We start from the raw sequence: 14,792 nt of genomic DNA, 5'->3' as shown, positions 1-14,792 counted from the left end.
CTGATTTCCTCACCAGCCACCAAATGAGTCTCTTGAAGAAATACTATATTGGATTCTAAAGATTGGATCCTATTCATGACCTGTTTTACTTTTTTAAGAGTTCGTAACCCTGTTGTCATTTCAACCTTTACCTCACTGGACATGTTTTATACATGTGTTTTTATATTCCTCAATTCCCTCACGAAAGACATAAAAGAAAGAAAGAAGAAAAGTAAAACAAAAACAAAACAGGACAAATATTAACATATACAAACAGATAAACCACCACCTGACCCCTTATCCAGAACAATTGTTCTGAATCCCCCCCACTTAACAAGCTTCCAGGTTGCTTCTAACAGTTAAACTACGAATAAAACTAACTGCAGTATCAACCCTATACTCTGATGCTACCATATTTGAAAAAAAAGGATGTATACATATGTACATATATATATATATATTTACATACCTATATATACACATCCGTCCTCCTCTTTCCTCATAAAATATTTCAGTTCCTCCCTTTACAACCCTCTTGAAGCGATTAACAGATTTGAAACAGAACCAGATATAAAGTAAAATAAATTGTTATTATTTTTACACATACAACAGTGTGATATTAACCCAACTTTGATGACCTCACTTGTGTTCTCAAAAATAGTCCAAAAGGAATTCAAAAACCCAACAACATCAAAGCAGATATATTAGTAAAGTTATGATTATAAAGTCTATAATATAGAATATTAATTGCAATATGATAATAACAATTTGCATAGAAATGTGAAACTTGTGACTTATAACAATTGAAAATGAACCTTGGAAGAAGGAGAAGATTTCACCTTAGATCAGATGAAGAGCTTCAGTTCAGTTAAGACCTTCTTCAGCCTTGATCTTCTTGATGAAGTCCTCGGCCTCGACGTGGTTATTGAAGATATGAGAACGTTCCTTATGTGTCACGATCAGCCGGGCAGGGGGGATGATGCCATACCGTAGACCCATAGCTCGAAGAGTTTCCTCGTCGAAGTCCTTCTGCTTCTTGTGGACCTGCAGGTACATCCTGGTAGAACCTCACCGCCTGGTTCTCGTACTTCACTTCTCCTCTCGACTTGACAGCTCGCATCACCAGTTCCCCGTCTCGGCTGCTTAGAAACCTCATTATGAGCGTTCGGCAGGTGGATCTGGAGGAAGATTTGGGTCCGAGTCTGTGCTCTCTCTCCAAGTTCAAACCTCCCGGGAGCAACTCCAGCGCCTCCGGCAGCCAGTTCTCCAAGAAAACACAGGCGTCTGCACCCTCAGCTCCCTCCGGAAGATTCACAAGTCTTACGTTGTTGCGCCTCCATCTGGTCTCCAGGTCGAGCAATTGTTCTTCAAGTCCTTTGTTTTTCTTCTCGAGAACTTTCACCTTCGTTTGAAGGGACGACACGTCGTCCTCCACTGACGAGATTCTAGTTTCCGCCTCCGTAACCCGAACAGTCATTGACGTCCCGACGTAAACTTTCAAAAGCGGACATAACTTCGTCAAACCTGGACGAAAACGCCGTTTTCACGTCCTTAATCGCCGCCAGAATCGCCGTTTTTTCCGCTGCTCCGTCAGTGTTTATCTCCGGCGCATTTAGCTCCAAGTCTGAGCTAGCGCTAGCATTAGCATCGTCGGCGGGGTTAGCTAGCATTTGTCGTTTCCGGTCCTGGTTGGGTTTCTTTTGTGGTTGAGACATTCTTGAATGTTCTTCTGACGAAATAGAGGATTTTTTTTTCGCTCGTGTAAACAAGGATTCAATTAGTTCGGTAGCGGAGCAGGTCGATCTGCGTCTGTTCAGCTCTGCGTCATACCGGAAGCCCATTTTAATGATTTAATTTTTGTTATATTTTAATTTTAATTATTCAATATTTGTTATATTTCAATTATTCAATATGTGTTTTATTTTAATTTTAATTATTGAATATTTGTCATATTTTAATTCCAATTATTATTAAAAAAAAGCAATAATAATGTTTTTATTGCATTAAAATAGTGTCGATCATGTGAGTTCACACACGTTGTTGCTTCACATCTGATGAAACAGGAAGTAGACGTAGAACATCCTGTTATCGTCTGGTTCCACCAATCGTAGGCGAGAAGCTGCTGATGGTGAAGAGATTGACACCATGAAGTCGCTGCAGAGGCGACTCTCACTCACAGACGCAGACATGGCTGCACTGATGCTGCTGCTGCTGACCTTCTTCTCCAACAACATCCTCGCTGAGATCCTCAAGAGAGAAGGAAACCGTCATCGCTTCTTCCTGAACAAACCAGCTGATGGCGTCTGTTTGATCTCCAGATGGATCGGTGAGGAGAAGGAACTTCTGTGGAACTCTTCACATCATGTGAGTACAAGTGAGTGTGACTTCGATCGTGTCCGAACTGATGTGTTGAACGTTCTCCAGGTCACCATGAGTGAGGACTCCAGTCTGCAGAGCGAAGCTTCTTATATAACAGACCCTCTGAAGGCTTCAGACTCGGGTCAGTACCAAGAACTGTGCTGGAACCAGAACAACGTGACGCACGAGAAGAACTTCACTCTCCTGGTTTGTGACAAACGAAAGATGAGACGTCAGGAATTGAGACCTTATGTTGGACAGACACTGGAGCTGGACTGTGACGGTGTGGGACCAAACCAGAGTGTTCAGTGGGCTTTATATCAATTAAACCGCAGAACAAGAAATTATGAATTAACTTTAATTGATGATGAAACATCTTCAATGAACAAACTACAGCAAGTGAAGAACAAAACTTCTCTTCTGATAACGATCGGTGTAAGTTCTGGTGACTTCTCTTATTCCTGTCTGCAGAAGAACCATCAGAGCTGTGAACGACTGAAGGAGTTTCATGTTTATATACAATATAATTACATTCTCAGGTCAGTGGGAGAGAGTCTGGAGCTGAACTGCTCTGACGTCACTGGAAACAAACCACATGTGTGGATCATTAGATCAGTGATGAAACATGAAGTGATTAACAACTACACTCTGATGTTTCCATCACTGACCTTGAACCACACAGGTGAATACACCTGTGATCGCAGTGGTCAGTATGATTATTACTACCTGACTGTGTGTCCTGAGTCTGACCCGCCTGCTGAGGTGTTCTTCACTGGAGGAGAGAACGAGACTCTACGATGTGACTGGAAACAGACTGATGAGATCCACTGGTTCATGAAGACAAACAGAACTGAAGGAAGAACATCACAAGTATATGAAGAACAAGAAGACAGAATCTTTCTCTCCGACACAAGCCTGGTGATCACGAACATCTCTCTGCAACACAGAGGAGAGTTCTGGTGTGAGGTTTGGAAAGACGATCGTTGTGTGTTCACATCTAAGACCCTTGTAGTGTTCGGAGAGCCAGAGGTTGATCACCATCTAGTGCGGTCTGTGATGCTCAGTGTCGTGATCTTCATGATGTGTGTTGTTGTTGTTGTTGTTGTTGTGGTCCAGAGGAGCAGAGAGCAGCTCCCAGCACCTGTGGAGGAAGTGCAGATGTTGGAAGTGTCTCCAGCAGATGTTCAGCCAGAGACTCTCTGAGCGTCAACATGATCCACGAGTGTTTGGATGAATCTTTCTTTGTAATCATTGTGACTCTTGTTTGCTCTTCAGTGTCAATAAAGTGTAACCTTTGACCTCCAGTAAAAGACTCCAGTTGTCTTTGTGTAGAGATGAAGTCGATGAGTTGACGTCACATATTGTTCTTTTTCCTTCTTTCTGCTCCTCAGTCTGGTTCTGTTTCTCAATCATGTCTTTTTTCAAGGATGTTCTCAAGAAAACAAGGTGAAACATCTTCTCAATCTTCTCTGATGGCATCACACCTGCTTCAATGATGATGGATTCGACATGAGAACGTTTCTAAAAGTCTCTCATCGTAACATTTCTACTCTTGTAAATGCAAGGATTTTAAAGGCTTTTATTTTGTCACGTGTTGTGTTATTTTGAAAACCTTTGACAGGAAGTTGAACTCGTTTCGAGAGTCAACAGCAGAAAAGGTTTCGTTCACGAGCAGAAACTCTTGAGAACGAAGATGTTCCAGAGAATCCAGTGTCGACGCTTGATAAGGAGAATAAAGCAGTTCTTCAGTGTGTGTTTGTAACATCTTTACCTTTGTTGTTGTTTATTCTCTTCAAAATCAACTTCTGCTGAGTCAGGAAACATCAGAGAAAAGTTTGCTAAGTTTGTTAAATCAGTGGCAAATAAAAACACTGCAGTGCAGGAAGTAAATCAATGTCATCAGAATATTGTGTGATTGAATTTATTTAATATTTAATGTTTGTTATACTTTTTATTTTAATTATTCAATATTTGTAATATTTTTTATTTTAATTATTCAATATTTGTTATATTTTTATTACAATTATTCAATATTTGTTATATTTTTATTTTAATTATTCAATATTTGTTACATTTTCATTTCAATTATTCAATATTTGTTATATTGTAATTACAATTATTCAATATTTGTTATATTTATTATTTCAATTACACAATATTTGTTTTATTTTCCTTTCAATTATTCAATATTCGTTTTATTTTCCTTTCAATTATTCAATATTTGTTATATTATCATTTCAATTATTCAATATTTGTTATATTTTTATTTCAATTATTCAATATTTGTTATATTTATTATTTCAATTACACAATATTTGTTTTATTTTCCTTTCAATTATTCAATATTTGTTACATTTTAATTACAATTATTCAATATTTGTTATATTTTCATTTCAATTATTCAATATTTGTTTTATTTTTGTTTCAATTATTCAATATTTGTTATGTTTTTATTTTAATAATTCAATACTTGTTATATTTTTATTACAATTATTCAATATTTTTAATATTTTTTATTTTAATTATTCAATATTTGTTATATTTTTATTACAATTATTCAATATTTGTTATATTTTTATTTTAATTATTCAATATTTGTTACATTTTCATTTCAATTATTCAATATTTGTTATATTTTAATTACAATTATTCAATATTTGTTATATTTTTATTTCAATTATTCAATATTTGTTATATTTTAATTACAATTATTCAATATTTGTTATATTTTCATTTCAATTATTCAATATTTGTTTTATTTTCCTTTCAATTATTCAACATTTGTTTTATTTTCCTTTCAATTATTCAATTTTTTTTAATATTTTTATTTTAATTATTCAATATTTGTTATATTTTTATTTCAATTATTCAATATTTGTTATATTTTTTATTTTAATTATTCAATATTTGTTATATTATCATTTCAGTTATTCAATATTTGTTACATTTTAATTACAATTATTCAATATTTGTTATATTTTTATTTCAATTATTCAATATTTGTTTTATTTTCCTTTCAATTATTCAATATTTGTTATATTTTTAATACAATTATTCAATATTTGTTATATATTAATTATTTCAATTATTCAATATTTGTTTTATTTTCCTTTCAATTATTCAATATTTGTTATATTTTTAATACAATTATTCAATATTTGTTATATATTAATTATTTCAATTACACAATATTTGTTTTATTTTCCTTTCAATTATTCAATATTTGTTATATTTTTATTTTAATTATTCAATATTTGTTATATTTTTATTTCAATTATTCAATATTTGTTATATTTTTATTTTAATTATTCAATATTTGTTATATTTTTATTTCAATTATTCAATATTTGTTTTATTTTCCTTTCAATTATTCAATATTTTTTTTATTTTCCTTTCAATTATTCAATATTTGTTATATTTTTATTTTAATTATTCAATATTTGTTATATTTTTATTTCAATTATTCAATATTTGTTATATTTTTATTTTAATTATTCAATATTTGTTATATTTTCATTTCAATCATTCAATATTTGTTTTATTTTCCTTTAAATTATTCAATATTTGTTTTATTTTCCTTTCAATTATTCAATATTTGTTATATTTTTATTTTAATTATTCAATATTTGTTATATTTTTATTTCAATTATTCAATATTTGTTATATTTTTATTTTAATTATTCAATATTTGTTATATTTTTATTTCCATTATTCAATATTTGTTTTATTTTCCTTTCAATTATTCAATATTTGTTATATTTTTAATACAATTATTCAATATTTGTTATATATTAATTATTTCAATTATTCAATATTTGTTATATTTTTATTTTAATTATTCAATATTTGTTATATTTTTATTTCCATTATTCAATATTTGTTTTATTTTCCTTTCAATTATTCAATATTTGTTATATTTTTAATACAATTATTCAATATTTGTTACATTTTCATTTAAATTATTCAATATTTGTTATATTTTACTTTAATTATTCAATATTTATTATATTTTCATTTCAATTATTCAATATTTGTTTTATTTTCCTTTCAATTATTCAATATTTGTTTTATTTTCCTTTCAATTATTCAATATTTGTTGTATTTTTATTTTAATTATTCAATATTTGTTATATTTCTATTTCAATTATTCAATATTTGTTATATTTTTATTTTAATTATTCAATATTTGTTATATTTTTATTTCAATTATTCAATATTTGTTTTATTTTCCTTTCAATTATTCAATATTTGTTATATTTTTAATACAATTATTCAATATTTGTTATATATTAATTATTTCAATTATTCAATATTTGTTTTATTTTCCTTTCAATTATTCAATATTTGTTATATTTTTAATACAATTATTCAATATTTGTTATATATTAATTATTTCAATTACACAATATTTGCTTTATTTTCCTTTCAATTATTCAATATTTGTTATATTTTCATTTAAATTATTCAATATTTGTTATATTTTACTTTAATTATTCAATATTTGTTATATTTTCATTTCAATTATTCAATATTTGTTATATTTAATTACAATTACTCAATATTTGTTTTATTTTCCTTTCAATTATTCAATATTTGTTATATTTTACTTTAATTATTCAATATTTGTTCTATTTTCATTTCAATTATTCAATATTTGTTGTATTTTTATTTTAATTATTCAATATTTGTTATATTTCCATTACAATTACTCAATATTTGTTATATTTTCCTTTCAATTATTCAATATTTGTTATATTTTACTTTAATTATTCAATATTTGTTATGTTTTCATTTCAATTATTCAATATTTGTTATATTTAATTACAATTACTCAATATTTGTTTTATTTTCCTTTCAATTATTCAATATTTGTTATATTTTACTTTAATTATTCAATATTTGTTCTATTTTCATTTCAATTATTCAATATTTGTTGTATTTTTATTTTAATTATTCAATATTTGTTATATTTCAATTACAATTACTCAATATTTGTTTTATTTTCCTTTCAATTATTCAATATTTGTTATATTTTAATTTAAATTATTCAATATTTGTTCTATTTTTACTTTAATTATTCAATATTTGTTATATTTTTATTTCAATTATTCAATATTTGTTATATTTTAATTACAATTATTCAATATTTGTTATATTTTCATTTCAATTATTCAATATTTGTTTTATTTTCCTTTCAATTATTCAATATTTGTTTTATTTTCCTTTCAATTATTCAATTTTTTTTATATTTTTATTTTAATTATTCAATATTTGTTATATTTTTATTTCAATTATTCAATATTTGTTATATTTTTTATTTCAATTATTCAATATTTGTTTTATTTTCCTTTCAATTATTCAATATTTGTTATATTTTTAATACAATTATTCAATATTTGTTATATATTAATTATTTCAATTATTCAATATTTGTTTTATTTTCCTTTCAATTATTCAATATTTGTTATATTTCTAATACAATTATTCAATATTTGTTATATATTAATTATTTCAATTACACAATATTTGTTTTATTTTCCTTTCAATTATTCAATATTTGTTATATTTTCATTTAAATTATTCAATATTTGTTTTATTTTCCTTTCAATTATTCAATATTTGTTATATTTTTATTTTAATTATTCAATATTTGTTATATTTTTATTTCAATTATTCAATATTTGTTATATTTTTATTTTAATTATTCAATATTTGTTATATTTTTATTTCAATTATTCAATATTTGTTTTATTTTCCTTTCAATTATTCAATATTTGTTATATTTTTAATACAATTATTCAATATTTGTTATATATTAATTATTTCAATTATTCAATATTTGTTTAATTTTCCTTTCAATTATTCAATATTTGTTATATTTTTAATACAATTATTCAATATTTGTTATATATTAATTATTTCAATTACACAATATTTGTTTTATTTTCCTTTCAATTATTCAATATTTGTTATATTTTTATTTCAATTATTCAATATTTGTTATATTTTTATTTTAATTATTCAATATTTGTTATATTTTCATTTCAATTATTCAATATTTGTTTTATTTTCCTTTCAATTATTCAATATTTGTTATATTTTTATTTCAATTATTCAATATTTGTTATATTTTTATTTTAATTATTCAATATTTGTTATATTTTTATTTCAATTATTCAATATTTCTTATATTTTTATTTTAATTATTCAATATCTGTTATATTTTCATTTCAATTATTCAATATTTGTTTTATTTTCCTTTAAATTATTCAATATTTGTTTTATTTTCCTTTCAATTATTCAATATTTGTTATATTTTCATTTAAATTATTCAATATTTGTTATATTTTACTTTAATTATTCAATATTTGTTATATTTTCATTTCAATTATTCAATATTTGTTATATTTAATTACAATTACTCAATATTTGTTTTATTTTCCTTTCAATTATTCAATATTTGTTATATTTTACTTTAATTATTCAATATTTGTTATATTTTTATTTCAATTATTCAATATTTGTTGTATTTTTATTTTAATTATTCAATATTTGTTATATTTTCATTTCAATTATTCAATATTTGTTATATTTTACTTTAATTATTCAATATTTGTTATATTTTCATTTCAATTATTCAATATTTGTTGTATTTTTATTTTAATTATTCAATATTTGTTATATTTTTATTTCAATTATTCAATATTTGTTTTATTTTCCTTTCAATTATTCAATATTTGTTATATTTTTAATACAATTATTCAATATTTGTTATATATTAATTATTTCAATTATTCAATATTTGTTTTATTTTCCTTTCAATTATTCAATATTTGTTATATTTTTAATACAATTATTCAATATTTGTTATATATTAATTATTTCAATTATTCAATATTTGTTTAATTTTCCTTTCAATTATTCAATATTTGTTGTATTTTTATTTTAATTATTCAATATTTGTTATATTTTTATTTCAATTATTCAATATTTGTTATATTTAATTACAATTACTCAATATTTGTTTTATTTTCCTTTCAATTATTCAATATTTGTTATATTTTACTTTAATTATTCAATATTTGTTATATTTTTATTTCAATTATTCAATATTTGTTGTATTTTTATTTTAATTATTCAATATTTGTTATATTTTCATTTCAATTATTCAATATTTGTTATATTTTACTTTAATTATTCAATATTTGTTATATTTTCATTTCAATTATTCAATATTTGTTGTATTTTTATTTTAATTATTCAATATTTGTTATATTTTTATTTCAATTATTCAATATTTGTTTTATTTTCCTTTCAATTATTCAATATTTGTTATATTTTTAATACAATTATTCAATATTTGTTATATATTAATTATTTCAATTATTCAATATTTGTTTAATTTTCCTTTCAATTATTCAATATTTGTTATATTTTTAATACAATTATTCAATATTTGTTATATATTAATTATTTCAATTACACAATATTTGTTTTATTTTCCTTTCAATTATTCAATATTTGTTATATTTTTATTTCAATTATTCAATATTTGTTATATTTTTATTTTAATTATTCAATATTTGTTATATTTTCATTTCAATTATTCAATATTTGTTTTATTTTCCTTTCAATTATTCAATATTTGTTATATTTTTATTTCAATTATTCAATATTTGTTATATTTTTATTTTAATTATTCAATATTTGTTATATTTTTATTTCAATTATTCAATATTTCTTATATTTTTATTTTAATTATTCAATATCTGTTATATTTTCATTTCAATTATTCAATATTTGTTTTATTTTCCTTTAAATTATTCAATATTTGTTTTATTTTCCTTTCAATTATTCAATATTTGTTATATTTTCATTTAAATTATTCAATATTTGTTATATTTTACTTTAATTATTCAATATTTGTTATATTTTCATTTCAATTATTCAATATTTGTTATATTTAATTACAATTACTCAATATTTGTTTTATTTTCCTTTCAATTATTCAATATTTGTTATATTTTACTTTAATTATTCAATATTTGTTATATTTTTATTTCAATTATTCAATATTTGTTGTATTTTTATTTTAATTATTCAATATTTGTTATATTTTCATTTCAATTATTCAATATTTGTTATATTTTACTTTAATTATTCAATATTTGTTATATTTTCATTTCAATTATTCAATATTTGTTGTATTTTTATTTTAATTATTCAATATTTGTTATATTTTTATTTCAATTATTCAATATTTGTTTTATTTTCCTTTCAATTATTCAATATTTGTTATATTTTTAATACAATTATTCAATATTTGTTATATATTAATTATTTCAATTATTCAATATTTGTTTAATTTTCCTTTCAATTATTCAATATTTGTTATATTTTTAATACAATTATTCAATATTTGTTATATATTAATTATTTCAATTACACAATATTTGTTTTATTTTCCTTTCAATTATTCAATATTTGTTATATTTTTATTTCAATTATTCAATATTTGTTATATTTTTATTTTAATTATTCAATATTTGTTATATTTTCATTTCAATTATTCAATATTTGTTTTATTTTCCTTTCAATTATTCAATATTTGTTATATTTTTATTTCAATTATTCAATATTTGTTATATTTTTATTTTAATTATTCAATATTTGTTATATTTTTATTTCAATTATTCAATATTTCTTATATTTTTATTTTAATTATTCAATATCTGTTATATTTTCATTTCAATTATTCAATATTTGTTTTATTTTCCTTTAAATTATTCAATATTTGTTTTATTTTCCTTTCAATTATTCAATATTTGTTATATTTTCATTTAAATTATTCAATATTTGTTATATTTTACTTTAATTATTCAATATTTGTTATATTTTCATTTCAATTATTCAATATTTGTTATATTTAATTACAATTACTCAATATTTGTTTTATTTTCCTTTCAATTATTCAATATTTGTTATATTTTACTTTAATTATTCAATATTTGTTATATTTTTATTTCAATTATTCAATATTTGTTATATTTTTACTTTAATTATTCAATATTTGTTATATTTTTATTTCAATTATTCAATATTTGTTATATTTTTACTTTAATTATACAATATTTGTTGTATTTTTTATTTTAATTGTTCAATATTTTTTATATTTTCCTTTCAATTATTCAATATTTGTTATATTTTCATTTCAAGTATTTAATATTTGTTATATTTTAATTACAATAATTCAATATTTGTTATATTTTCATTTCAAGTATTTAATATTTGATATATTTTCATTTCAATTATTCAATATTTGTTATATTTTATTTGCAATTATTCTATATTTTTTCTAATAAGTATTTAGTTTATTAGTAGTAGTAGTATAAGTATAATACATACATAAATACATGTTCAGCTCCATCTTGTGAATAAATAATTGAAAATAAAATTATTTATGTTTATTTATGTTTATTCATATGTATTTATTTTTACTTTTGTTTTTTATTTTTTATTTATTTATGTTTTTAATTACAATTATTCAATATTGTTTATATTTTCATTTCAATTATTCAATATTTGTTATATTTTAATTTTAATTATTCAATATTTGTTTTATTTTCCTTTCAATTATTCAATATTTGTTTTATTTTCCTTTCAATTATTCAATATTTGTTATATATTAATTATTTCAATTACACAATATTTGTTTTATTTTCCTTTCAATTATTCAATATTTGTTATATTTTCATTTAAATTATTCAATATTTGTTATATTTTACTTTAATTATTCAATATTTGTTATATTTTCATTTCAATTATTCAATATTTGTTATATTTAATTACAATTACTCAATATTTGTTTTATTTTCCTTTCAATTATTCAATATTTGTTATATTTTCACTTCAATTATTCAATATTTGTTATATTTAATTACAATTACTCAATATTTGTTTTATTTTCCTTTCAATTATTCAATATTTGTTATATTTTCATTTCAATTATTCAATATTTGTTATATTTTTACTTTAATTATTCAATATTTGTTATATTTTTATTTCAGTTATTCAATATTTGTTGTATTTTTATTTTAATTATTCAATATTTGTTATATTTTCATTTCAATTATTCAATATTTGTTATATTTTACTTTAATTATTCAATATTTGTTATATTTTCATTTCAATTATTCAATATTTGTTATATTTAATTACAATTACTCAATATTTGTTTTATTTTCCTTTCAATTATTCAATATTTGTTATATTTTACTTTAATTATTCAATATTTGTTCTATTTTCATTTCAATTATTCAATATTTGTTGTATTTTTATTTTAATTATTCAATATTTGTTATATTTCCATTACAATTACTCAATATTTGTTTTATTTTCCTTTCAATTATTCAATATTTGTTATATTTTAATTTAAATTATTCAATATTTGTTCTATTTTTACTTTAATTATTCAATATTTGTTATATTTTTATTTCAATTATTCAATATTTGTTCTATTTTTACTTTAATTATTCAATATTTGTTATATTTTTATTTCAATTATTCAATATTTGTTATATTTTTACTTTAATTATTCAATATTTGTTGTATTTTTTATTTTAATTATTCAATATTTTTTATATTTTCCTTTCAATTATTCAATATTTGTTATATTTTATTTGCAATTATTCTATATTTTTTCTAATAAGTATTTAGTTTATTAGTAGTAGTAGTATAAGTATAATACATACATAAATACATGTTCAGCTCAATCTTGTGAATAAATAATTGAAAATAAAATGATTTATGTTTATTTATGTTTATTCATATGTATTTATTTTTACTTTTGTTTTTTATTTTCATTTATTTATGTTTTTAATTACAATTATTCAATATTGTTTATATTTTCATTTCAATTATTCAATATTTGTTATATTTTACTTTAATTATTCAATATTTGTTCTATTTTCATTTCAATTATTCAATATTTGTTGTATTTTTATTTTAATTATTCAATATTTGTTATATTTCCATTACAATTACTCAATATTTGTTTTATTTTCCTTTCAATTATTCAATATTTGTTATATTTTTATTTCAATTATTCAATATTTGTTATATTTTTACTTTAATTATTCAATATTTGTTGTATTTTTTATTTTAATTGTTCAATATTTTTTATATTTTCCTTTCAATTATTCAATATTTGTTATATTTTCATTTCAAGTATTTAATATTTGTTATATTTTTATTACAATAATTCAATATTTGTTATATTTTCATTTCAAGTATTTAATATTTGATATATTTTCATTTCAATTATTCAATATTTGTTATATTTTATTTGCAATTATTCTATATTTTTTCTAATAAGTATTTAGTTTATTAGTAGTAGTAGTATAAGTATAATACATACATAAATACATGTTCAGCTCCATCTTGTGAATAAATAATTGAAAATAAAATTATTTATGTTTATTTATGTTTATTCATATGTATTTATTTTTACTTTTGTTTTTTATTTTTTATTTATTTATGTTTTTAATTACAATTATTCAATATTGTTTATATTTTCATTTCAATTATTCAATATTTGTTATATTTTAATTTTAATTATTCAATATTTGTTTTATTTTCCTTTCAATTATTCAATATTTGTTTTATTTTCCTTTCAATTATTCAATATTTGTTATATATTAATTATTTCAATTACACAATATTTGTTTTATTTTCCTTTCAATTATTCAATATTTGTTATATTTTCATTTAAATTATTCAATATTTGTTATATTTTACTTTAATTATTCAATATTTGTTATATTTTCATTTCAATTATTCAATATTTGTTATATTTAATTACAATTACTCAATATTTGTTTTATTTTCCTTTCAATTATTCAATATTTGTTATATTTTCATTTCAATTATTCAATATTTGTTATATTTTTACTTTAATTATTCAATATTTGTTATATTTTCATTTCAATTATTCAATATTTGTTATATTTAATTACAATTACTCAATATTTGTTTTATTTTCCTTTCAATTATTCAATATTTGTTATATTTTCACTTCAATTATTCAATATTTGTTATATTTAATTACAATTATTCAATATTTGTTTTATTTTCCTTTCAATTATTCAATATTTGTTTTATTTTCCTTTCAATTATTCAATATTTGTTATATATTAATTATTTCAATTACACAATATTTGTTTTATTTTCCTTTCAATTATTCAATATTTGTTATATTTTCATTTAAATTATTCAATATTTGTTATATTTTACTTTAATTATTCAATATTTGTTATATTTTCATTTCAATTATTCAATATTTGTTATATTTAATTACAATTACTCAATATTTGTTTTATTTTCCTTTCAATTATTCAATATTTGTTATATTTTCATTTCAATTATTCAATATTTGTTATATTTTTACTTTAATTATT

At 20.6% G+C, this 14,792-nt stretch overlaps 1 protein-coding gene across 1 annotated transcript; it reads left to right on the top strand.

Annotated features, from left to right (window-relative positions):
• The first annotated feature begins 1,136 nt into the window (after positions 1-1,136).
• On the top strand, positions 1,137-3,630 carry LOC148067958 (uncharacterized). Its single transcript, XM_087804533.1, has 2 exons — positions 1,137-1,330; positions 2,778-3,630. The coding sequence occupies exons 1-2, from the start codon at positions 1,137-1,139 to the stop codon at positions 3,538-3,540; spliced, it is 957 nt and encodes a 318-aa protein (XP_087660659.1). The 3' UTR covers positions 3,541-3,630.
• Positions 3,631-14,792: the final 11,162 nt, after the last annotated feature.

This window comes from Callionymus lyra, chromosome 12, assembly GCF_982586985.1.
Source record: "Callionymus lyra chromosome 12, fCalLyr1.hap1.1, whole genome shotgun sequence".
In the NCBI taxonomy this organism is placed as follows: domain Eukaryota; kingdom Metazoa; phylum Chordata; class Actinopteri; order Syngnathiformes; family Callionymidae; genus Callionymus; species Callionymus lyra.
Note: the sequence above shows the minus strand (reverse complement) of the source record. Positions and strands in the feature narration are given on the sequence as shown.

Coding starts and splice junctions, on each gene's coding strand:
- LOC148067958 (XM_087804533.1), top strand. CDS start 1,137: ATGAGCGTTCGGCAGGTGGATCTGGAGGAAGATTTGGGTCCGAGTCTG. Junction 1,331..2,777: donor CGCCTCCATCTGGTCTCCAG/GTCGAGCAATTG, acceptor GATCGGTGTAAG/TTCTGGTGACTTCTCTTATT.